The sequence below is a fragment of the Callospermophilus lateralis genome, chromosome 14 (assembly GCF_048772815.1).
Source record: "Callospermophilus lateralis isolate mCalLat2 chromosome 14, mCalLat2.hap1, whole genome shotgun sequence".
NCBI lineage: Eukaryota > Metazoa > Chordata > Mammalia > Rodentia > Sciuridae > Callospermophilus > Callospermophilus lateralis.
In genome coordinates, this window is record NC_135318.1 from 99,034,245 (window position 1) to 99,061,252 (window position 27,008).

The 27,008-nt window shown below is 44.9% G+C and overlaps 1 protein-coding gene across 4 annotated transcripts in view; it reads right to left on the bottom strand.

Moving 5' to 3' along the window:
- The window catches only part of Tbc1d8 (TBC1 domain family member 8), a 121,034-nt gene that overhangs the window by 65,639 nt on the left and 28,387 nt on the right, over window positions 1–27,008 (bottom strand). For 3 of the 4 annotated variants that reach the window (XM_076832518.2, XM_076832520.2, XM_076832521.2), the window contains exon 2: window positions 4,358–4,513. In XM_076832518.2, the coding sequence (XP_076688633.2) occupies window positions 4,358–4,513 (156 nt within the window). The remainder of the gene's footprint in view (window positions 1–4,357; window positions 4,514–27,008) is intronic. The other variant, XM_076832519.2, reaches the window with a different exon arrangement.

Genomic DNA, 27,008 nt, shown 5'->3' on the forward strand with positions numbered 1-27,008 from the left:
AAAGCTAGGCATCTTCAAAGGCCTTGGAATTCTTTGTTCCCTGTTAAATTAAAATAATAATAACAACTTGATCCTCCTTCCAACCTATTATCCACAGACCTTTTACCAAATGACACAGTTCACTCATGAAATAGTCTAATTCTATCTTCCACCTCTGTTTAAAAAAAAGAAAAGAAAAAAGAAAAGAAAAGAAAAAAAAACTTTACTCGTAAGGGTCTCCCTGTGCTTCCCTGTCCTGCCACAGAGGAGCCTGGTGAAGACAGGGATCACTCCCCAGGCCGCTCTTCCTGCTCCTATCCTGTGCTGCTGGTTCCACCCAGGCCCCTCCTACAGTTTTTGTTTGTACTTTAGCTGACCCAATTCCTGGGCAGGGATCCTTTCTCAATGGTCAACACACAATGAAATATTAACCATGGAGAGTCAATAACACGCAAGATGCCCAAGTAATGCCTGCAGACGCTCCAGACCAAAATATACCCCCAACTCCCATCCTTAGGCCAAGAAGAGCTCCCTGAAAAGAACAATTCATTACTTAGGGCCTTCTGTGGGCAAGGTGAGGGCAGAAGGCAAGGCACTGGCAAACCTGGCCTGTGTCAGACTCAAGACAAAAATCCAGCCCAGAGCAAACTGCTCTGCAAGAAGCAGAGCCTGGCTCAAAAGAAAGAGGGTCCAGGAACTAAACTGCCCAGAACTGCTGTCCTGCTGGGCGTGGGCAACCAGGGAGCTGCAGCAAACATTCCGGTAGGCAACCTGCCAGTCTACATATGTCCCCTTTGGCAATATGTACACAACGCTTACAAGCGGACACTCCCCATTATGTGCTCTGCCTTCAAGGGTCCTGTCCCCTGGTTGTCCCAGCCTGCTTCCCACTTGGACTTGTCCTTTTATGGTCCTGTAAAGCTGGATGGAGGAGACAGCCAAATCCCCAACACTACACAGGTGTCTGGTGCTCAGCAGGCACAAGACATTTCAAATGAATGGTCTTCGGGGACGGCAAGTGTCCTGGAACTTTGAAGTGAACAGATGTTTGATTGTTTTTAAAGTGCTGAAAAATCAGAACCAATTAAGTACCTAATAACAGACCAGAGTAAATTGAGCTACAGCCACAGGGTTGACTGCTAGGCAGCCATTCAGAATGACACTGCACGGCTGTAGTTTTGAAGGGTGAGTTTAGGAATAGAGCAAAGATGGAGCTAGCTCCCTACTCTGCCAACTCCCCCAGAGCCAGCCTAGCAAGGAGACAAAAATTCAAATATTTGTATCAAAAGCTCCAAATCCAGAGCAAGATCCACTCTCCACTCTTCATCCTAGGTTAGAGCAGACCTGGGAGAAACACAAGGAGAGGATCCCACCTCTTTGGCACACCCCATGCCTAGACCAGCAGCAGACCAGTCCTCTTTGCTCTGCCCCCAAGTTAAAAAGCCCCGCCACACTACTGCCTCTGTAATGTCTGTCATAACAATGCCCAAGAGGAGGAGAAACAGCATAGCAACCACACACACACAATCAACAGGAAGAGACAAGAAACAGAGGAGGACAAAGGTTCTGGAGATGGAGACACAACCTAGAATGAAGTGAACACTCCAAGAAAAGGAACTTCTCAGAAATGCTTTGTGCTCCAAAGCAATAAACTAAGAACATTAATTCAGCAAACAGGAACCCACAGATGAAATGAGGAAATAAAAAATGAAAAAGGAGATTAAAGGCATAGAGCAATGAACTGAGGATCAAACAACCTGACAAAACTAGTAACTAAGTGAATATTGAGGTTACAGAAAACACTGCTGCAAACTGTATTGACAACTCAATAAAGTCATGCATGGAATGCACAGTACAGATGAAAAGCACAGATAAAGAAAAGCAAAAAATGAAATGCCAACAAAACTATCCAACATAAAATGTCTCTAAAGTGGAGAATCCAACAAACAGAATGCAAAATATAATACCCATACAGAATGACAAAGACATTCCCCATAAAAAAATGATTAAAGAAGTCCATCTGCAGGATGCAAGAGCACAGTGACAGAAAATGTTAACACATGCATGCAGCAGTAACAGATTCTAATCAAGTTACTAAAGATCAATGCCAAAGGCAGAGTTGTATGAAAATCACCACGAGAAGGAGGGACTCAGGGGAGGGCATCAGACCAGACTGATAATTTTCATGTTGCTGCCTCACATACCGGAAGACCCTGGAGCAACAGCCAGCCAGCTCTGGCATGTAGCCCATGACTATCATACCCAGCCAAGCTATCACTCAAGTCCAAAAGCAAGGAGCAGATATTTATGCATGTGAAAACATTCAGAGAACAGGACACTTAGGAGCCCACTAGGAGAGGAAAAAAATCAGGAATGCAGTCAGTTAAGAGATGAACCAAAATAAAAGATTCTGGATTGGGAGAGCCATACCCAAGTAGAAGCATTAAGTCAATGTAAATGCAGAGCTGAGACAGACAATAAGAGAAATCACAGTTACCAGACAGAATGAGAATTACAATGTAAAGTTAATAACTTTTTAAGATGAGAGGTTGGGGAAGCAGAGGGAGTAAGAATGCTGTACCCTGGCTGGGCGCGGTGGGGCACGCCTGTAATCCCAGAGGCTTGGGAGGCTGAGGCAGGAGGATTGTGAGTTCAAAGCCAGCCTCAGCAACAGCAAAGTACTAAGCAACTCAGTGAGACCCTGTCTCTAAATCCAAAATAGGGCTGGGGATGTGGCTCAGTGGCCCAGGGCCCCTCAGTTCAATCCCTGGTACCCCCCCCAAAAAAAGAATGCAGCACCTGGTCCTGTAGGATGGGTTGTCAATGAACATAGACTGAAGCACTGTTTCTCAAATACCATGATTCTAACCTTACAATGCTTTCAAAAATCTCTTAACCTTACTGGAAACTTTTAAGAAAATAATCCTTCTTGCATCAAACATTTATTTGAAGTTTAATCTTTTTTTGTCTTACTTCCATTTCTTTCTTTTTATGGAAATCAACTACACCTCATACTTTTGTTATAAAATAGAACTGGCAGACAAGTTACATTATCTAACAGCACTTCTACCTATCTTGGTACCTATTGTTGATATTACTTTGGATGGTTAGGATTGTGGCAATGGATATTTTCTTTTATGGGGGAGTACAAAGGATTGAGCCACTGAGCCACCATCCCAGCCCTATTTTGTATTTTATTTAGAGACAGGGTCGCACTGAGCAACTCAAAACTAGTAACTAAGGCTTCGAACTTGCCATCCTCCTGCCAGAGCCTTGCAAACTGCTGGGATTTTAGGCTTGCACCACCATGCCTGGCTGGATATTTTCTTCTTCATACTTTTCAATGTTGGTTTTTTAAATTGAGCATACATGATTTTTTCATCACTTTATATAAAAACAGAATGATCTGTCTTAATTTAAAACAGGGAGGTACTGGGAAATGTAATTGACCAAATTATATTATGTGACTGTATGAATACGTCATGATGAATCCCATTATGTTCAATTATAATGGAACACAGTGAAAAAAATAAGCTTAGAAAAGAAACACTGAGATGTGAACAGTGGTTAGGACAGGATGGTGGAGGTGAATGAGAAATTTCTGCTTGCACATTCTGTATTTATATAAAAGGGAAATTTTGCCAGTAGACAGGCGGTGACGTTGGAAGTTTATGGTAGCTAATAAAGTGTTTTAAAAAATCCAAAAAACTAAAACCTTTTCTGACTCTATACATGGTGTAAACAGAAGATTACCACTGCATAAAGGGTTACAGATAATTATTTTTCCTATTTTTTTAATCTCTAGAAGGCTGATCACTTAGTACATGTGTAGGAAGACCTGGTTTGGGGTTTATTTATAACAGAAGGGGCTTCCTGGGCTGTAACAATTCCAGGAACGTGAGCCATTACAGAGCTAGCACCCAGGAGGAACAGGACTGGCAGGAGGAGGAGGAGGGGACTTCTAAACTTCCTCAGCAGCCCAGTGACTATTCAGTCTCTTGGTGTAAACATGGAACATGGGGCAGAGACTGCCCAAATCAGAGGCAACCCTCGGACTTTGCCCCCAGGTCTCTACCACACATGCACACACCGGGGAACTCATCTGTTAAGTTAGAAACAAGACTACCAAGGAAATGTGCATTTCATACCCGACATTGTGTGAGTGCCCTGAATCCACCACTCTGAAGCCTGGCATGGCTGCACTCACAGAGTTAAGTGCTTTCGATGGTTAAAGAGACAGACACGTGGAGGAGGAGAGCACAGGGAGCTCCTGAAAGCAGGTGAGGCTCCCGGGGGTTACCTTCAGGCTCACCCACATGCAGATGCTCAGCATGCTCGGACCTTAGGGTTTGGAACATTCCAACGGAACGAGACTCACCAGTGGCTATGGCCCAGTAAACGTCTGATCCATTCAGTAACTCACCACATGCTATGGGAGAATACACCTGTGACCCAGGAACTTGAAGCAGAATTCGAAACGGAGCAACCCGTGCGTTGGAATCCAGCACTGCATCCAGAGCACCCACCAGGCGACCTTCAAGGGAAAAGAGAAGACAATATACCTGTGAGCTTGGGGCCTGGCCAGCCCAGCAGCCAGTCCCGCTGCCACTCCTGACGTGTGCGAGGCAGCATGGTCACTCACCTGAGGCTCTCATATACCCCACAAGGGTGTGAACTCAGGGGACCTAGTGCTCCTGCTTCCTTGCACCCATTTCCCCCTGAATATGGTATTCGAGTCAGACTGCCTGATTTGAACCCCAGCTCCATCACTTTCAAGCTGTGTGGCCTTAGGCAAGTCACCTGACTTCTCTGAGCACTGGTTTCCTCTCATTTGTAAGAAAAAGGAATCCCAATATACCTCTAAAGGTAAATATGAAAACTAAGTTATCACTAGAAGTACTTAGACAATTGCTGGCCCATAAGAAGTACCAAGTAAGAGTGGCCCATTATTATCACCATCAGGATCTACATCTCATATGAAAGACTAATTTCTACCCACTCCAGAAAGGTACCGTGAGAAATGCAAAAACACATCCAAGTCCCTCGCAGACCATAAGGCACAGGTGGCAGGTGAAGGACTGGCACTCTGCTGTGATGAATGGCATCCTGAATGAATGGCAGGCGACAAGCACACTTGCTCCTCCCTAGAGGAGGTTCAGCCCTTCCCCTTACCTCACTCATGCTCCCTAACTAGCAGGCCCTGAAAAGGGCTTTAAGTTGCCTGCGGAGTGTGTTTATTTTTGTTGAACAACCTCCAATGTTCAGAAAAGTTGAATCATTAAGGAGTAAGTCACTGACTTACACCCCCACCATCCCCAGAGTGTGTGGTGTACGTTCACACAAACAGGGACATCCTCCTACACAACAGTGCAGCCGACCAATTCAGAAAATGAAGCTGGCACACTCCTACCCTTTGAGCCTCAGATCCTTCATGTATTTCCAAGTGTCCACACACATACGCCAGGACTCATGGCGGGGTTACGTCCTAACATACCCGTCATAAGGCAAACGCACTGCAACTTGGAAACACGTGGGATACACCCACTTGTTCTTCCCAGCTTGGCAGCAGGGCACACACACACTGTCACTTGCCTACCCTCTCGATCGCAGGCTGGCTGGGACCTGCAACTGCCTCACATCAGAGAGGACCAGGCCACATCCCTAGGAAAAGATCCAAGTTCAAAACTGCGTGTTTGGTTTCTACTGAACTCAGGTCACTTCCGCACCATTGTAGAATCAAAGAACCCAAGTCCAGCCATCCAAACTTGAGAACTGCCTGGCCTGGAATTCTGCCACAGTGGACCCGTTCAGAATCACACACTGCATTTAGCTATCACATCTCTCAGGAGACATCTTTGACTTTCATGACCTTGACGGTTTCAAAGACTACTGGTCAGTTTTTCGGCAGCAAGTCCCACAGTTTTGGCTTGGCTGATGCTTCATCGTGATTAGACTCAGGTTTAAGTCTTTGGCTGGGATCATAGAAGTGATGCTGGTTTTCGTCACTTCCTCTCAGGTGGAAACAATTTCAACTTGCTCCATTCCTGAGGAGGCACACATGATTTCTTGATTAAGTTAGCGATTGCTGCGCCTCTGCACCATGAAGTTTTGTTTTTTTTTTTCTCCCCTTGGAATCAACAAATCTCCTACAGAAAAACTATAAAATCATGTAAATTTCCTATCCCTCAAAGTTTCAATTTATTGACTTTTATTGGTATGGCCCCATTTTTCCTTCTTTTATTCAGTGGGTTATAATGCATTACTGTTATTACTTGGAGGCTCTGATTGTCCAAGGCTTGGCAGGTAGGAAGCCCTTCACGCTGCTCTCTGTGTCCTTTGGACACATCCTCAGGGGTTTTCATATTTTCTGGCACAAGAAAATATTCCAACGTCATCTTGAACTTTCCCTGCTCCAGCCCTGAAATCAGACAGTTTCCCAAGGAATTCTATTTCCTTTTATGAGGACTTTTATACAAAAGCCAATATATGCCTGCAATCCCAGTGACTCAGGAGGAGAGGCAAGAGTATCACGAGTTCAAAACCAGCCTCAGCAACTTAGCAAGGCAATGAGCAACTTAGCGAGACCCTATCTCAAAATAAAAAAATTAAAAGGGCTGGGGATGTGGCTCAGTGGTAAAGCAGCCCAGGGTTCAATCCCTGGTACAAAATAAAAATAAAAAGCCTATATCTGGAAACTCATTGCTAAAAGGTCATGCCCAGGACCTCTCAATGGAGACAGTTAGGTGTACACATGTACTCATACATTTACACACAGGCAAACACATCTTTGAAACAATGGCATCTATGTGTGTGTGTGTGCGTGTGTGTGCGCATATACTCTACATATAGAAAAGCTGAGTCCATACCAATGCCTCCAGCTGCCATGCACTACCCGTGTTCACTGTTTCTTTCCCTGTTTGCTACTCTCTTCAACAGAGAAGCCCCGTCTCCACGACCCTCAATATATTTACTTCCCTGATCGACCCTTCTGCAGCTGCCAACATCCACCCAGGAAAGCCCTCCTCGCCCTGTGCTCCCAGCACCCAGATGCCCAGCACCTACTCCCCCCTTCACCTGCCCTTCTAATGACTCCCCAGCAGAAGGAAGGCAGGCCACGTGGGTGTTATAGCAGTTATTCCTTTGGCCAGGCCCCTGTCCCCTTCCTGATTGTCCCCTTCCTGATATGGAGTGTCAGATGACCAAGCGGGCAGGCAGGCTGTCTGCTGGACAGGGGAGCTGACATATGATGCAGAACCCATGGGCAGCTTGGGGAGCTCAGTGCCAAGATCACCGGGCTGGGGCAAGGGGGCTTAAAGCTCTGTTTTCAAGAGACTGATGAAATGACACGTTTGTCTAGCAAAGGTGGAGGCATAGTGATGGAGATGCTGACGGAGATCCAAAAGGAGCCCATCACGTGGCACTTTTAAGACATCTGCGTTAGAATCCATGCAGAATTTGCAAGCAGCAGCCTGGGGGACTCTAGGTGACTCCAAAAGAGGGGAGCAGGGAGTTTGTGCAGCAACTCCACAGACACACAGAGGGGTGGGGACTTTCAACTGCATAGTGGTGATTTCTCTCAGGTGCTTTTGAAAAGGTGGGGAGGTAGATCTGTGTCAACCCAGCCCCTTAGACTGGTGGGCAGGTGGGCAGGGCACCAATGGAAAAGCCACAGGGGGACTTCCAGCTTCAGCTCCAACATGCACAGAGCTTGGAAACCATCCCTCCCATAAATACGAGCAGAGGCCAAGCAGACTGGAAACTGGAGACTTTTCTCAAACTCATCAGACAACTGAGGTCACAGGTCAAACCAAGCCCAAATCTAGAGACATAGGGGAATTCCGAGAGCACAGCTGGGACCTGATTCCCTAAAGCTGAAGCCATGAACGGCAGGACACTCAGTACTGACTGGGACAAACTTTGGGGGGCTGAGTGTGGACGAGAATGAGAGAAACTCGTGGTGCTGTGGTCTTAGGGCACCCTGAAACCAGCACAGGGGTTCCCACTAGAACCCACCAGTTCCCACTGTAGGATCCCAGGAGACCCCTGCAACTCTCTGGAGAAGGGAAGAGCAACCCCGTGCGGCATCCTCAGGGCCTCCGCAGCTGGGGAAAGGTCCCTCTCTGGCTCCTGTTCTGCTCTGACTTTCATGTTCCCAAGGGGCTGGGAGGAAGTGGCTAGGAAGGGACGCAGGTCCACTGGTGACTGAGATTTACTGACATGATTCTAGAATCCCTCCCCTCCCCCACAGCAAAAGCTCCAGTATAAATGACAGTGGATGACAGCTCAAAGAGCAGCGAGACTCGGACCATCCGAGAAGCTCTTCATCCCCAAGACTAAAGGGGAGACCCAACCAGGGACACTTGGGGACTGTGAAACCTCTGTACGCACAACTACAGCAGCAAACTGTGAACAGCCCAGGACCAGCCAGAGCAGCAAACCCACACTGAAGACTACTTTCTCAGTTCTTATTACTCAATATATCTGAATTTTAACCAAAAAAAAAAAAAAATATATATATATATACACACACACACACACACACACACACACATACAAAACATGCCAATAGGCAAGAGAAAACACTTTATTAAAAGATAAAGCAGCTGGGCAAGGTGGCGCATGCCTGTAATCCCAGCAGCTCAGGAGTCTGAGGCAGGAGGATTATGAGTTCAAAGTCTGCCTCAGCAACTTAGTGAGACCCTCAGTGAGACCCTGCCTCTAAATAAAGTATAAAAAGGCTGGGATGTGGCTCAGTGGTTAAGTGTCCCTGGGTTCAGTCCCTGGTACAAAAAAAAAAAAAAAGATAAAGCATAGATCAGAATAAGATGCAAATGTGACCGATCATGGTACTCTGAGAATTTTTAAAATAATTGTGATTAATAGGCTATAAAGAAAAGGTAAACAGTATGAAAGAATAGGTAATGTGAGCAGAGAGATGGAAACTAATAAATATGAAAAAAGAAAATAAATAGAAATAAACAAAATTGAAGATTGCCCTTGATGGGCTCATCAGTAGCCTGGACAGTCAAGGAGAGAATCAGTGAACCTGAAGATGGACCAACAGAAACTTCCACTGAAAAGCCAAGAGATACAATACGGAGAAGTACAGGATATGTGACATCTGTGGATAATTCCAAAAGATATAAGTGCTCAAAACTAGAAAACCAGGAGAAGAGGAAAACAATCATTTGGATAAGTAATGGCCAAGAATTTGCCAAAATTAATGACACACTCTAGAACACAGATCCAAGAACAGAGAACACCAAGCAGATAAATGTGAAAAAATAAATAAAAATCTACACTGAGGTGTATCATATGTAAATTTAAAAAACCAAAAAGAAAATCTTGAAAGAAGCTGGGGTATGAAGCAGACAGTCTAGGAGAAACAAGAAAATTACAGCAGACTTCTCCAAGCATGCACTTAAGTGAATTGAAAAAGTGTTGAAGGAAAAGAACCACCAACCAGTAAATCTATATCCAGTGAGGATTTTCATTTTTTTTCTTTTCTGGATACTGGGTATTGAAACCAGGGGTGCTCTACCACTGAGCCACACCCACAGTTCTTTTTATTGTTTATTTTGAGACAGGGATTCAATAAATTGCAGAGGCTGGCCTCAAACTTGTAATGCTCCTGTCTCAGTGTCCCAAATTAGTAGGATTACCAGCAGGAACCACTATGTCTAGTGAAACTGTCCTTCAAAATTGAAAAAGAAAGACTTCCTTGAATGGTAACAGGAAATTCATTTCCAGGAGACCTAACTATCAAATTCTTCAGAGAGAAAGAAAATGACACAGATCAGTAACTGAGAGCTTCATAAAAAAAGAAGTATGTCCAAGAGGAAATAAGTAAAGGTAAAATAAAATCTTATTTTTCATATTCCTAACTGTCTAAAAGAAATGTTTAAAGGGTTAATAGTAAAAATTTAGTGAGTGATTACAGTATATAAATAAGTGAAATGAATGCAATAATGTCATAAAAGATGAGAGGATCTGGGAATACTGTTATAAGATATCTGCATTTCAGCCAGGCATGGTGGTACATGCCTGTATCCCAGTGGCTTAGGAGGCCAAGTTTGAGGCCAGCCTCAGCAACTTGGTGAGGCTCTAAGTAACTCAGTGAGACTCTGTCTCAAAATAAAAAAATAAAAATGAACTGGGGATGTGGTTCAGTGGTTAAGCGTCTCTGGATTCAATCTCCAATGACCAAAAAAAAAAAAAAAGGTTATCTACAGGATAATATTTGAAGGTAGACAGAGACTAATTTGTAAATTATGTTCCAAACCATAAACAATTCCTAAATTTTTTTTTCAAACTGTAGTTGACCAGCTAAGAGGTAAACAAATGGAATCACAAAGTGTTCAATAATAAAGTCAGGAGAAGAGGTTAAAAAGAAAAAGAACAAAGCAGTAAATATAAAATAGTTATAAACATGGTAGAGATAAACCTAACCAGCCAACAATCACTTCACATGTGAATGGTCTAAATACACCAAACAAAAAAGCCCAGTGACTTTCAGAGTGGATTTCAAAAAGAAAATAAAACCCAGGCCCAAATGTGTTTTGCCCACAAGAAACCCATGTAATAGTCACACATTTAAAAGTAAAGGGGTGGGGCTGGGATGTAGCTCAGCTGTAGAGTGCTTGCCTACTATGCCCCAGATCCCGAGTTCAACTGCCAGCACTACAAAAAAACTCTACCAGCAAACAGAATCAAACAACATATAAAATAAATTCTATGTCATGACCAAGTGGGACCTGCTCCAGTTATGTAAGAATGGTCCAGCATTCGAAAATCAAGTGATATACTACATCACGACAGGGGAAGTAGAAAAAAAAATCACATGAACATTCCAACTGATACACAAAGCATATGACAACACCCATTCGTGATTAAAGAAAAAAATAGCAAATTAAGAATCAAGAACTTCTGTAACTTGATAAATACCATCTACCTTCTTCTCCCAAAAACCCTACAATGAACATCATACTTACTGAGAAGCTCAACACTTTCCTGCTAACCAGGGATAAGGAAAGACAACTTCTCCTATCACTCCTATCCAACCTCATACTGAAAGATCCAGCTAATATGCTCAGACAAAAAGAGGAAACAGAAGGTGTAGAGTTAGGGAAGAGAAATAAACCTTTGTTCCAAGATGACATGCCTGTCTTTGTAAAAACTAAAAAGAATCAAGAAAAATTTGAGGAACTAATAAACATCGCAGAGCTGGAGGGTGCAAGGATAGCACAGCAACGGCTTTCCTACACACCAGCAATGCACAGCAGGAATCTGAAAAAAACAAAACAATTAAACACCACTGACAAAAATAGGAAGTATTTTCGGTAGGCACAGTCCAAGTATGTGCATAGGATGTGTATGCACAAGTCTACACGACTCAGATGAAAAATCAAGGAAGAGCTAACTAGAGATAGTTCATGTTCATGGGTTGGAAGAGTCAATACTATTAAGAGGTCAAGTCCTCCCAACCTATCTACGTATTCAATGCAATCCCAATTAAAATCCCATGATGCTATTTTGGAAATATTGACAACTAAATATAAAGTTTATTTTTTTTAAAAAAAGGAAAAGACCTAGAAGAGGCAACACAATAACATAATACCAAAAAAGAACAAAATCGGAGGACCCACACTACATGATTCCAAGATTTACTACAAAGCTTCAGACATCAAGATAGTGTGCTGCCAAGTAGAGCAGAAGCACAGATCTGTGGAACAAAAGAGTCCAGAGACGGACTTACACAATCAGCCAATATTTAACACAGGAGCGAAGGCGTATTGATGGGGAAGGATAACCTAGCAAGAAACAGTGCTGAACAACTAAATATCAACATGCAGAAACCAAAGATGACACCCAGACCCCCACCTACCCCTTTCATAAGGGCAAATAATGATCCAAGAGGATCACAGATCTAAATATAGAAAACTGTGAGGCTTCTAGGCTTCTAGCAACATAGAAAGCCTAGATGACCTTGAGCATGGAGATGAAGATTTGGAAACGACCTTGAAAACATGATTCATGAAAAAAAAAAAAACCTTCTTAGAATTTTATTAAAGTGGAAAAACTTGCTCTGAGAACACTTCAGCAAAGACAAGCCACTGAGAAACTACTTACATTATACCATCTGACAAAGGACAAAAAATTCTTAAAAACTCAACAATAAGAAGCCAGGCACAGTGGTGTACACACCCAAAACCCAGCAACTCAGGAGGCTCATGAGTTCAAAACCATCCTCAGCAACTTAGTGAAGTCCTAAGCAACTCAGCAAGAACTGTCACTAATAAAATAGAATAAAGGGCTGGGAATGTAGCTCAGTTGTTAAGTACCCATGGATTCAATCCCTGGAACCACAAAAAAAAAAAATGTACCTATAGTAAGAAAAGCAAAGTTTACTTACATGAATATGCTTTCTCCCTGCCTGCTTCAGTGAGTGTTGGATGGTTAGATTGCTGCATTAAATCTGGGGATTTCATGACCTCCTAAATAACTTTTTCCCCCTGTAATTTGCGAACATTGAGGATCACTCCTTGTGCCCTAAAGCTCTGTGGCTTTTGACAAATGCATAGTGCCAAAATAGCTGCAAGTATAATGTTCACAACTACAATATCATACCAAAATAGTTTCACTGCCCTAAAATTCCCATGTTGGATGATTCAATTCCCTTCCCCTGGCAACCACCAATATTCCTTTTATTTTTTTATTTTTTAGTTGTAGTTGACACCTTATTTATTTATTTATATAGGTGCTGAGGATCAAATCCAGGGCCTCACACATGCTAGGCGAGTGCTCTATCACTGAGCCACAACCCCAGCCTCACCAATATTTCTTTTTAATTTGCTCTTTTTAGATATACATGAGAGTAGAATATATTTTGACATACATATATGGAGTGTAACTTATTCCAATTAGGATCCTATTCTTGTGGTTGAACATGCTCATTTCTTTGGAAATAAAAGGAGTCTAAGTCCAGTACTCCATGGAGTACAGGTCAACCACTCTGAGGCTACTACATATGTGCACTAGGAATGAGCAACTAAGAAAAATGACAGCAGAGCGTGTGCCAGGTGTCTCACTGCTGAAGGGAAAACAGAGATCCATACGGTAAGATGTGGGAGGCAGAGTTGTAGTATGAACTCATGTTTAGTTAACTATAGATACAAATGGTTACCATGGTGATTAGTTTGGGGTGTCAGCTTGACAAAGGGATGCCCAGAGAGATGGTAAAGCAAGATTTCTGGGCACAAGTGAGGATGTTTCCAGAAGAGACTAGCATTTGAGTCAGTGGACTGAGAAAGAGAGACCTATCATCAACCCGGGTGGGCACCATCCAATCAGGCTGAAGGACCGCACAGAACAAAAAGGCAAAGTGAATGCACTCTCTTCTGGAGTTGGGATACCCTTCTCCTCCTGCCCTTCCACATCAGAGCTACTGGTTCTTTGGCCTTTGGGCTCCAGGATGCACCAGTCACCTCACAGGTTCTCAGACCTTTGGGCCTCAGACTCGTCAGCTTTTTTGGTTTTCCGGCTTGTAGATGGCCTATTTGGGGCTTCTCAGCTTTCATAATTGTGAAAGCCTATTCCCCTAATAAATTCTCTCTTCTCACCCTCCCACCCCAGAGTCACGTACCACATGACCGTTTAGTCATTGACAGGCCATTTATAGCAGGGTGGTCCCAACAACAATAACTGAGCTGGAAAACACAGCCTAGATATGTAGTAGGTGATACTGTCTAGTTGTGAATACTCTAAAATGATCACACATGGGCTGGGGTTATGGCTCGGTGGCAGAGCACTTGCCTAGCAGGCGTGAGGCACTGGGTTCAATCCCCAGCACCACATTAAAAGAAAAAAAAAACACTGAATAAATAAAAGTACAAAATCATCACACACCAAAAGAGCCTAATCACACCTTTCTCAGAATACAACCCCATGATTAAGCAATGCATGACTGTGTGTGTGTGTGTATGTGTGTGTGTGTGTGTCCATTCTATTGGTACTGTCTCTGGAGAACCCCAGTAGAGTTATACAGGGAACTATTTCCAGATGTCAGGTATCTGTGTGTACATGCCCTCCCTCTGTCAGCTGTGAAGCCCAGAAGCAAGCAGCACACCCAGCTTCCGGATCTGGGTTGTGCTCCCACTGTCCAATAAAAAGAACCAGGGGCCATTGGGGATGGCCCATTCTGGGGACAGGGCAGGAAATACACAAATGAGCCTGGAGCATTCTGTACTGGCAGAAAGCACGAGTGCCCCCACCTCCCCACCTACCCCCACACACAGCTAATGGTACGGACAGTGGGGCGAGCGACTTTACAGTGGAGAAACCCAACGAATGCATCAGCCAGGTGACCCAGGTCAGGACCCACGGTGCAAGTTGTGCTGACACCATCCTCGATATAAAATGATGAGCACTTTTGCTTCTTCCTTCCAAAACCACATCCCCACCCATCACAAGAAGAACTTCAGATGAATCCAACTGAGGGACATTCTACTAAATACATAACGAATAATCCTCAAAATGGTCCAGGTCATCCAAAACAGGGAAAGTGGGAAAAATCAAGATGATACCTCATGTCATGTGTCATCCTGAATGGGATCCTGGAACACTGAAAGACTAAAAACAAATTTAATATCTTCCAGTTCTGTGGCTCAGAAGCCTGATATGGGTCACACTGAGCTAAGATCAATGTGTTGACAGGTGCTCCAGGCAAGAATCCACTTTTGGAGGCTCCAGGCAAGAATATACTTGTCTTTTCCAGCCTCCAAGGCCACCCACTTCACTTGGCTCAAGGTCCTCTGCTCCATCTTTGAGGCCAACAGTGTCTGGCCAAGCTCCTCCCACATTAGCATCTCTGGGCCTCTCTTCTGGTCCCTCTTGCAGATGTAGGGAGCCTTGTGATCACACCAGGTCACCTGCATAAGCCAGGATAACTCCCTGTTCTAAAGTATCCTTAATTCCACCGGCAGCCTTAATTCTCCTTTACCACATGACCTAACTAAGTCCCAGGGTGGACCCATGACGCTGCTGCTACAGTAGTGCACCAATGTCAGTTGTTCATTAATTGTAACAGACATACAAGACTAGTGCCTCGATAGGAGAAAATCTGGGTGTGGGCTGTGCAAGAACTTTCTGTACTTGTCATCACAATTTTTCTGTAAATCTAACACTATTCTTTTTTTTAATTTTTAATATATATTTTTCAGTTTTCGGAGGACACAACATCTTTGTATGTAGTACTGAGGATCGAACCCGGGACGCACGCATGCCAGGCGAGCGTGCTACCACTTGAGCCACATCCCCAGCCCTCTAACACTATTCTTAATAAAAAAAAAAAAAAGAAAAAGTTGATTTCTTAAAGTGACACACAGACAAGAACACAAATTGTACCTGGGCAGGAACACACAAAGTGGACCCACCCTGTGACCAAGGGACCAAACCACAGAGAAGATGCAAAACAGGCAGGCAGGGCAGAGGGAGTTCTCCGCGGCCATCTGGAGGCCAAGCCCAGAGCACCAAGAAAGGATAACTTGGAAGGAAAAATTCTCAACTTCTGGATGAGAGCAACTGAAAATGGTCTGCACAGCAAAGCAAGATTTCCAAGTTGTTAGAAAATGGAGCAAGATGTCTGCAAACTTCAAATGGGCCAAAGACAAATAAAAATGTATGCACGTGAATTAATCTACTGTATGGCAAAGTATGAACATGCAGCTCCTGACCATGGTACCCAATCTGAGAGGTCCCTTCATAAGGAAGCTGAGGATAATGCACACCGGTGCCTTTTAGAAACATCAGCAGGCTGATGTACAAGAATAACTCTGAAACACTGCCGTCTTACACTTCTGATCCTCACAACCCCCTTTTTGTGGATGGGATGAAGCAGCTGAGGTTCCGAGAACCCAGCAGTGACACTAAACCTCCCAGCTCCGGATGCCGAGCCCACAATCTCCTCCACTGGGTGAGGACTGTTGGAAGACAAGGGATGACTATTTTTAGAAACCATCCATCATCCACAAACCTACACTTCCATCTATATTCAGACTGACTTTTCCCTTAAGAAGCTCAAATTGGCAAACTCTTCACTGTGTCTCCAGGGACAAGTCCCCTCCTGCGGCTGCAGGGCAGCTCGCAAGGTGCCCTCTGGTTTTCCCCTCAGCAGCAGCTCCATATGGCTCGTCTGGCACTGCAGGAAAATCCTCCTGGCGTCCCAGCTAGCACAACACTCCTATTTTTAGGCTCTTAGAATAACAACCCTGGCTGAGATAAATGTCGAGTGACAAGTTTTAAAATTAGGGCCCAAATAAGGGGCTTACTAATAATGTGTTCCCAAACTAGAGTACTGCAGTTCCTTCATCCTTACTGGATGTGATATGCATGGATGGTGCTGGGCTGAAGAAGAAATGACAGCCACCAACATGGGACCAACTACGATCTCGCAGAAGCCTTCCCAAGGCTTTGTGGTGTTTCAGATCTCAATGTTGGGCCTTCTACTCACCACACGCAGCAGGGGCAAAGCTCTTTGCTGTTATGAGAAATAGCACCCCACAGGAATAAAACCCTTTCTAAAACAATGGCAATGCTCATTCTGCCCACAAAAAGCATTCTAATCGAAGTCAGAAAACCTAAAGTCTTCTTTCTTGTTTTTCATTTGCACTGAAGAAAGCAGGTCTTCCTGAACAATTTTGGGCTCAGGCCCAGTCTGCCTGTGCAGCTCCATGATGGAAGACTTCCCGCCTCCAGTCAAGGGCTTCTCATGGTCAGCCATCACCATCAACTGCATCAGCACATGCGTGGGGCACCGTCACCACCATGGGGAAACCAGTATGGGGTAGACTTTTATCTCTGAATTCAGCTGCTGGGTTTGCCTGTTGTCTGTCTGCAGATTAGGGGGGAAAAGCAAATCTAGAACCAGAGGGGTAGGGTGTGTACAAGGCCTGGGGTTCCATCTCCAGAGTGTGTGCGTGCTCATGTACCCAAGACAGAGAAGGGGGAAGAATTTCTTTATTGGGATCTTTTGTGAAGTCACAAATAATCGAAAAGATCCCATGAAGTCCTTTCTACTGACTATTTGAAAGAAACTGGAATACTTCCCTTCTCAACATGAGGCCCTTCCCATTCCAAGTCAAATGCATCATCCATATGACTAAACTTTGAATTTTTTTTCCCCAAAGCATTCATGTCCCCTTCGGTGTGAATCCCTCCTGGTTCCCACACTTCTCCAATGAGCCAAGAGCTGACAGTGCTATTTTTAGGGAATGCAGCAGACGGGTGGGCTTTGGGCTTCTCTGGCAATGGCCCCTGATGAGCTCATCTCTTATAGCAAGTGGACAGTGCGATCTCATGTCCCTCGTGGGAGTCGAAATGAACCTGCCACAAATGCCCGAGGCTGTGAGAGTGTGTGCATTTAGTGAGGAGGGCCTCAAGGTCATTCCAAGGGAGGGACTTGACCCTGGTCCTCAAAAGCAGGACAAGCAGTCAAACACATACCATGGCACAGATATGTGGGGACAAAGACATCCGTGTAATCACCCTCTGCTTTCTCAGGAAATCAAGAGGATGGCAGGGTGGCTACCAGCTGCTCGGCCACAGGGAGTTATGCTGCCCTACTGACCATCCTGCTCCCCCTGCAATAAGAGGAGACAAATTTGGGGGGATCTTCACTCAAAATGAAAGTTACCAGAGATAGTTTTGCAAGATGAAAAGAATTCTGGAATGGATGGCACATCCTTAATACCTCTCATTTATATATAAACATGTTATGGTGGTTGATTTTATGTGTACTATACTATGATTTTAAAAAAAAAACAACAACTAAAATTCTAATGGTCAGGGGTATCTGCAGTTGGGCTCCAAAAGCTAATATAAAATTTTCCTAACTCCATTCCCTAAGTGACGAATCAAATACATCTAAACATAAATGTGCTCTGAATTCACGCGCTCAAGCCTGAAAAACTCCCTTAGGCGCTCTGCAAATAACCCCTGGAAGGGGACCAAGCTGTCTGCTGTGCCTCAGAGCGAACGCAGGGGTCCTGTTGTACTGACCCTCTAAGCAGGATGATGTTAATGCTCAAAGCACATGACTGCAAAGCATACAAACACGGCCAAGAGAGCCAGTTTCAGGAACACGGGGGATCCCTGTCATACTGCCACCTGCGGCTGTGAACGTGAGGAAAGCAATCCTGGGAACGCTGGCTGGCATTGCCATTGGCTTGGTCTCCATTTGCCTGGTCCTCTGGCATGACAATCATGCAGAGAGGGATTACATTCCTTGTTATGAAGCCATTACTCAAGCCTATAAAAATAGAAGACTGTGGACACTGTGGAAGAAAGAAAAAGACTTAAGAGCTGGGCTTTAAGATCTGACACCATCTTAAAATGAAGTGTCAGCTTCCAGAGGCGCCCAGGAGAGACAGAGGCGCTTAACTGCTCCACCTCACCACCAAGGGCAGGACAATCCAAGGTCGCCTGCAGCTTGTTGTGCCATTCTTGGCTCCTCCCAAGGCCATGAAAAAAGTCCCACCTGCTCCAGTATCAGCAGCTCAAGGTCCCGAGGGTTCCACCCCCACCCTGTGCCTACCCAGCCTTCCCATTCAGTCAGGTTTGTCCAGATACCTCACTGCCTCTCCTCCCTTAGGGTCATAAGCCCCTAACCCACAAAGACGATCATCCCCAATCCATGAAGCTTAGACAGAAACAAAAACTGGAGTTATGACCCCACAGTGCTACCACATAGAACAGTGGAGGCTGCTGTGCTACTTGTCAGTTTGTGCTACTTCAAGAGGGCCACGGTGCCGGGCGGGGTAGGGGGGTGTGTGCGGGTGGAGGGGGGATACACACTTCTGATCTCTCCATCTGTTGGGACTGTATGTGCTTTGGTCAAGTATCTGCATAGCCAGGTGTCTGACGTTTGGGGAGACTTCTGCTCAAGTGTGGATCATTCACCACTTTTAATGACTTTATTTTAATATACCCAACAGGTCTTACCTATACCCCCTCAAATCACATAGAGAACAATTAAACAGATCACCTTTTCCAAATCCTTCCCAAGGGAATAAAGTTGAATGTCAATTTATCCCCCTGTGATGATGATGATGATGATGATGATGACGACGACGATATTGGTACCGGGGATTAAACCCAGGGGCACTTAACCACTGAGCCACATCCCCAGTCCCTCCCCCTTGCGTGTGTGTGTGTGTGTGTGTGTGTGTGTGTGTGTGTACACTTTATTTAGAGCCAGGGTCTTGCTGAGCTGCTTAGAGCCTCTCCAAGTTGCTGAGGCTGGCTTTGAAGTCACAATTCTCCTGCTTCAGCCTCCCAAGCCACTGGGACACAGGCATGTGCCACCACCACACCCAGCACCCTTGAGATTTTTATTAGAAAGTTGATCCATTTTACTGTGGAATCTTTAGAAAATATATAAAAATCACAAAAAAAGAAAAGTGATAAGATGTGATATGAGCTTGCTTATCGACAAGCAGTGTGTGTTCTCCTAGCCTCAATTTCTAACTTGCCACCAATTTAGACTATTCAATCCCACACCAGAAATACTCAGGATGGGGGGGAGGGGCATGGGAAATGCACAAGATTGAACTTGAAATACAAAGAATTCTCATTTCATGCTCAAAGACAGTTGCAAAAAGGCTGCTAAACTTGTTCAACAAGACTTGCTCACAGCACATGGTGCACAAATGGGTCTGCCAGCCAAATTTTATCACAAACGCAGCCTGCTGCCCGACAGCGCCTTATGCTGTGAAAGCCACACTACTGCCACCTCCACCTCGCAAGCCACACTTTCTTTAATGGTCTTGTACATAATTAAAAGCAGGAAATGGAGCTCAGAGGCACTTGATAATCAGAAAAATAAGGAAACAGTACCTCCTTTGCAAAAAGTAAATCAATATGAGAACCAAAAGGGTCAGCAAACAAAGACATTTCCATAGTTCAAAACAAAAAGACAGTGCTCCCCTGGTAGATCGTGCCTCTTTACTTGGGAGGAGACACCCCACCCCCACGCTGGGAGCCTAGAAAACTGCAAACAGATCTTGAAAAGGAAGGAGACTGCCTATTTCATTAGGCTTACCAAGCCTAGGTGCATTTCAAAATAGTAACTCATGTGCAATTAAAAAAAAATCTATTAAATATCCATTATGAGCCAGGCACACGTTACTACTTAGGCCTTCCCCAGAGAGAACGAGCAAATTCAGCAGATCCCACCCATTTAGAAGGTCAACAGGTGTAAGTAAAGACAAAGCTGAGCTCATCAGCATTTAGCACCAAGGTTTATAATAAATACCCTTCACAACAAAACCTCTGCTTTCTTCCGATTTCACATCAGCATTTGTCTTCAATAACAGTGTTCTCAGGCATCAAATTATATCTAATCTGCTCCCACTTGGGATGTTCACAAGCCATCACAGCTTTCTTCAGCGCATGCAGCAGGGGCAGATGTAAGGGGAAGGCTGGGATCCTTTATCTGACCCAAAGTCTGGTACACCTGGTTCCTGATGTGCCTTCAATACATGCTCAGTGAACCCCATAAATTCAAAGAATTGAGTTCTTTCAGTTCGCTTAAAGGAAGCTGTTTTTCCATATGCCAAGTAGCTGGAGTTTTGTTCACTGGGGATCTGATCTTGAAATCCGATTACTCAGAGCCTGACTGCCATCTGTCGCTCTCTTCCAGTGACTGTGACACAGCAGCAGTACCATGGTCCCACCACAGCCGCCCATGAATCTAATCTTGGGCCAGACAGAAGTCACACACTTCAGTAACAAATTTATCTTAAGGACTAAGTAAGAATAAAGCAGCATATTCTCCACAGGTACAAAGTGTGTCCTGGGACAGTGAAACTTTTCTGCCAATCATGCAGCTGGGAATTTAACCAGGAATCTCAAAAAAAAAAAAAAAAAAAAACAGAAAAAGGAAAAGAGAAAAGCTGGAGGGTGGGAGAATACACTAACTCCCCAGAAGAGGGCTCTGCCCCAAGGAAATGAGGGTGCCATGTGACCACACTGCCCACCCGACTTCTGCCTTCCCCAAAGGCAACATTATCAGTCTGCAAAACACTGGCAATTGATGGGTCACAGGACCTTTCACCTTTTTCCAGGTCCCAAGAAAGCCACAGATCAGGGCTCAGCCACATTCCACATTCGGATCCTGATGAAATCTAAGACAAGGTCAAGTAACAAGGAGAGACATCTTGCCCTGTCCCTAAGGCCATCACACTCCATGCCATAGTGATCACCCAACTTGTCTTTAGGAAATCTGTGGTTCTGACCCTCAAGATACATTTCCACCAACTTCTGTGGACAGAAAACATGTGGCATAAAGGAAACCTGGAGTCAGTAACTAGGGAGGGAAAAAAAATCAAATGAAATGAAAATTTAATAAGATGAGTGGCGGCAGCTTAGCAGGGGCCGTTTATCCCCTCAGACTCATGGACGTCTCATTACTACAAGGGTTGTCCTCCTGGGAATTCTGATCTTGGAATCTGATTATTCATAGCTACCCATTTAGGAAAAGTTGTTACAGGCTTCCAGATTCGGAAGCCCAAGACAAGACAGCGCATAGGATTTGTTGGCAAAGTACTGACACTCAATCCACAGACATAAGCACAGTGGCCAGGCAATCACCAGCACAGCTGTGCCGTCTCATGACCTGATCCTTATGTCCAGAGTGCTCATGTGCTGCAGAGGCCTGCCACCAGAAGAATCAGCACAGGTCCTTGTCAGGTAAGGGTGGTGAAAATAAGAGACGCAGGACATTCAGCAGGGTGTTGAGGAACCAAGATCTAAAGGCTTCTCTTGGGCTGGGCTGTGGCCCAGGGGTGGAGCGCTCGCCTAGCATGTATGAAGCGCTGGGTTGGATCCTCAGCACCACACAAAGATAAAGATTTCGTATCCACCTATAATTAAAAAATAAATATTTTTCAAAATAAAATTTAAAAAATAAAAAGTGTGGGAAGCCATTCTCGCACGTGATTTGAGTTACCTCCCTGGCTGGGTGAGAGGCGCTCAGACACAGCTGTGTCAGAGCCTTCCCCACCCTGTCCCAGGTGCCAAGGCTTGTCCATGTGGAGGTGTGCCTGACCACTGACCCGAAGACCAATCACTGACCCTGACCTTGGAATGCTGCCCCCCTCGATCTTCATTGGATGGAATTTTCCTTTGAATTTTTTGTTCCCCAATAACAGCTCACTCCTTGGCATGTTCCCCTCTCTCGCTGGCCTCTTGTGTCAACCTCGCCACCACATTATGTGGTTGGAGGCGGGAGCTAGGAGGGGCCGTCTCTGAGCTGGGCAATAAAGGTAATAAGAATTATGTCTCTTTAATTTAAAAACTCACTAGTTAATTTTTATGCTTCGAACCTCTATTATGAAGCTAGCGTGCTAGTCGCAAGGCTGAAAAAGCTTCTCTTTATTCTATTAACAGAAATTATGAGAGCAATAAGAGTAAAAATTTAAGAAAAATCTTCCATCTCACCACCTCAACAAATCTAACTTCATGTTTTCCTCAAGAAAGATGACTCAAGCCAGGCACAGTGGTGCACACCTGTAATCCTAGCAGCTCAGGAGGCTGAGGCAGGGGGATCAAAGGTTCGAGGATAGCCTCGGCAACTTAATGAGACACTATCTCAAAATTTAAAAAAGGGCTGGGGAATGGGCTCCATGGCTAAGCACCTCTGCATTCAATGCTCAGTTTAAAAAAAAAAAAAACAACAAGAAAGTTGTATTTTAGTATTTGACTGGCTTCCTACAACTGTCTTAAGTCCACAGTTGAAGTCCCCCATGCATTGCCTGAGAAAGCTCAAAATTTGAGTTATGTACTCCATTCCACAGGAGGTCCCAAAAGAACCCACAGTTGGTCTCAACTAGGGAAGTTGTATACTGCCCTAGAGTCCCAAAGTCCTGGGTTCAAATCCTGACTCCATCCCTTGTTAGCTATGTGGCTTGGCTAAGCACCCTCAGCTCTGCCAGTCTCAGCTTCCTGGCGTGTCCAGTGGGGATAATACCCATCACCTAGGTCTGCGTGGAGATTAAAAGTGCACAAAGCCCCTGGTCCACTTCCGGTCAGATTAATTCGCATGTCCCACAAAAGATGTGCTGAAGTCCCAACACCCAATACCTCCAAGTTGAATTTAAAAAGAGGGTCATTGCCAGGTCAGTGGTGTACACCTGCAGTCCCAGTAAATCAGGAGGCTGAGGCAGGAGAATCACTTAAGCCCAAAAGTCCAAGATCAGCTTAGGTGACTTAGACCCACATCTCAACATCTGTTAATTTTTTTAAAAAAAAAGGGTCATTGTAGTTGTTTTGTTAGTTAACTAATGAAATAAAACAATGTCACATTGTATTGGGGGGTGCCTGGATCCAGTTTGGTTGGTGTCCTCAAGAAGAGATGGCTGTGTAAGCCAGACACACAGGGAAAACACCATGTGGTGAGACTGGCACTAAACCTCGGCAGACAACCCCGAAGATTGTCATCAACAATCTTCCAGAGGCCAGGAAGAGACGAGCGATGACTGTCCCCAACCCCCAGGTTTCAGAAGGAGCACAGCCCTGTTGGCATGCCACTTTTGGACTTGGACCCCAGAACTGCTGTTTCACACAACTCAGTTTGTGGTCCTGTTTACAGCAGCCCTCAGAAACTAACAAACTGCCCAGTTCAGGGTCGAGATCCTGTCTAGAAGGAGCTTTAAATACACAAGATGTGACCATCTTGCCCAGCAGATCTTTCTAGACCCAAAGTGAATTTTTTAACCAATTTCTATTTACTGGGCATTAACTTTGCTATTTATTTACCTACCTTGTCAATCTAGGTAGAGCACAGGGCAAATTCAGGGAGGAGACTTTCACACAAAGATTATGTTAATTATTTAGATGACAAAAACAAACAAACAAACAAACAAACCCTTAACCTTTAGAAAAGGTGAACTCCTTAGAATTTCTGCGGGGGTGGGGGCTCAGCTTTTCACAGGGAAACTGGAAAGCCGGCTCCTGATAGCTTCCTCTTGGTCCCCAGGAACACAATGCTGATTTGCTGAAGTTCCTGAAATAGCTAATCCCACTCTTATCACATTCATCATCTGTCACAGAGTCAGGAACTGGTGAGGACTGGGCTCACTTCAAGGGCCCCTACCCTAGCCTCAGGTCCCATTGTGTTGGTGGGGTCTGGGCTCCTTTGCAGAGTGGAAAGACACCAGCTCCTCAAGTTTCCCCAGCAGCTTCCAACTGAGTCCTCCAGCTCCCCAAACACCCCACGTGAAGCCCTCTCCAGCTGGGGAACAAGGACAGTGAGATATAAACCACAAGAGGTGCAGAGGTCTCCTTGCGGATCGCTTGGTACCTGCCTCCCTGCCAATTCAGGAGCCTGTACCTCTTTTTCTACCCCAGTGTCCCATTGCCACCTCCTCTGTTCCCTCCCTGACAGGCACAGAAGGGAGGGGTGCCCTCTGTCCCAATGCCTGGAGCCCTTTCTTCCTGGATCAGGGTGCATTAGTGAGTCCTGGGCTCCCCCTGGGCAGGGGTTCTCACCCACTGGCTTCCATGCGGGGGCCGGGGCTCCACCTGCAGTCTGATGTCACAGGCTCTGCCAGGACTTGCTGCGTATCCAAGACTCAGGACGACTGTTGTAGGACCTTCTGCTCTCTCACCCCTAAGGCACAATCCCCTGCTGGTGTTTCTCTAGTTTCCCACAACTCAAGAGCTACAGAGGAGCAGAAGGCACCTGCCACCCTCTGTATTTGCCTCCATCCGGGAGACTGCTGCACACAGAATGGGTCCTTGGAAGGACACTGACCAGACCATTTCTCCTTAGACACAGCACTCGTTCCAGCTGAAATTCAGATTTATCTGCAAAATGAAGACAATAATTCTCTCTGGCCATGGAAGAACCAGAAAAAAATAAGATGAACAGGAAGATGCCTCATCTCTACAGAACTGGCAAAAAGCCAAGTCAGCTGGAGGTAAAGATGCATGTGGAACCGGCCTCCTACATTAGCAGGATCGCCCACTCGCCAGTACCAGCACCAGGCTGGAATAGCAATTAGGGCTACTCTATCATCGAAAGCAGTTCCTTAGACCAGGGCAACAGGTGACATGAAGACCCCCTCCTCTTCCCTCCCATAGCACACTGACATAAGGGACATAATCCTTCTGTCCCATGTAGAAGGACAAACCATCTCCCACGTGCTCGGGCCACCAGTCCTGACCTGCAACTTTCCCACCGATCTGAGGATAAGTTTTGAGTTGTTCCACCTGGTTCTCAACCTTGGCTGAGCAACGAAGCCCCTAGGGAGCTTTGGAAACTGTAATGTCAGAGAGGCCAGTGGTCTGGGGTGTGGCCTGAGACAGTTACTGGCAGCTCTCCAGATTCTGGCCTGGGTGGCCAAAGCTTAGAATCACTGGGTCTACGGCTAGGGATATAGCTCAGCTGGTAGAGTGCTCGCCTTGCATGCACAAGGCCCTGGGTTCCATCCTCAGCACCATAAGCAAATAAATAAATGAGAAGAAAGTTTAAAAAAAAAGAATCCCTGGATCTATCCTGCTATTTTGTACAACTAAGCAGAGGCCTTTGGATTGGATCAAGCTGTCTGCTGAAGTCTGTCTAGGAGAATATAAAGTACAGGTAAGAATAAACCAGCCTACATTTAGGAAAAAAAATCACCTGACTCTCTCATTAGTCAAATAACTAATGCAGAAAGATAGAAGCCTTACGCAGAAGTGCCAATCTTAGGATTGACAGACTGCAGCAGAAACATGAGCAAGGGAGTCCCAGAAGCCCTAAAAACCCAGGGATCCCATGGCAGCTGGTCTGTGTCCAACCTCAGAAAGGGCTTGCTCACGGCCACCAGTCAGGGCTCAGGCTAAGGACATACAGCCTTTAGAAAGGTAGCACTCAGAGGATGTGGGCACATGTACACTCACATGCCTAGAGAACATGTGAAAGGGACCATTACACCTTAAAACTTAGGAGAGAATCCCTATTATAGCTAAATGTTCAAGGATTATTGAAGAATTCTTAAATTTTTCTTATTTCTATTTTTTTATTCTACTTAGCCCTTTTAAAATTCAGCAACTCAGAAATATCATTGAGTAACCTCACCAAACAGATTCCAAGAGGACAAACTTCCATCTTTCCTAATGGAATATATTAAAGCTTTTCTCATCAGCTTTTTCGTACAGGAAGGGTCAGAAAAGGAATTCCAAAGAATAAAAAAGCATCATCTTATTCTATCCTGGAGAACACTGTCACCAGCTGTGCCCACGGGAACGCAGGCGGTTTCAGTCACGCCATCACCAGCACACTCAGGTCACCTGTAACAGGCCAGGCACTGCCACGAGCTCCTCCCATCACCACATCCACTTGTGCCTGACTCTCTTCAAAGTTCCTGAAGTGGGCAGGGTTCTACCCCCAAGGCTCTGGGAGGTTCTGCTGCTGGTGCAGGTCACACAGCAAGAGCAGAGGAAGGGCTGGCAGTGCAGCCCTCCCCAAAGCAGCCCCTCACACAGTGCCTGGACTGGCCGCCAGGGATGAAAGGGACCAACTCATCCAAGCAGCAACACACCAACTCACTGGACGGGAACTCATGTAAGTCATATCTAGAGAGATTTCTACAATGAATTTTTCTTTCACAATGGATTTTTCTTTCACATTTTTCCAGTTTTCTATAACTGGCATTTATAAAATCATGTGATAAAGCATCATTACATTTGTTTTCTAATATTAAGAACTAAATCATGACTGAAAACAGTCCTCAAAATACTAGAATGAATCAGACCTTATTACCCTACATACATATATGATTACATGACTGGTGTGATTCTACATCGTGTACAAACAGAAAAATGAGAAGTTATATTCCATTTATGTATGATGTGTCCAAATGCATTCTACTGTCATGTATAACTAATTAGAACATATTTAAAAAATACTATTGATGATCTGGTTTCACTGCAAAAGAGAGCCAGCCCTTATGATAGACAGGTTCTATAAATATTACATAAGCAACGAAAATAAA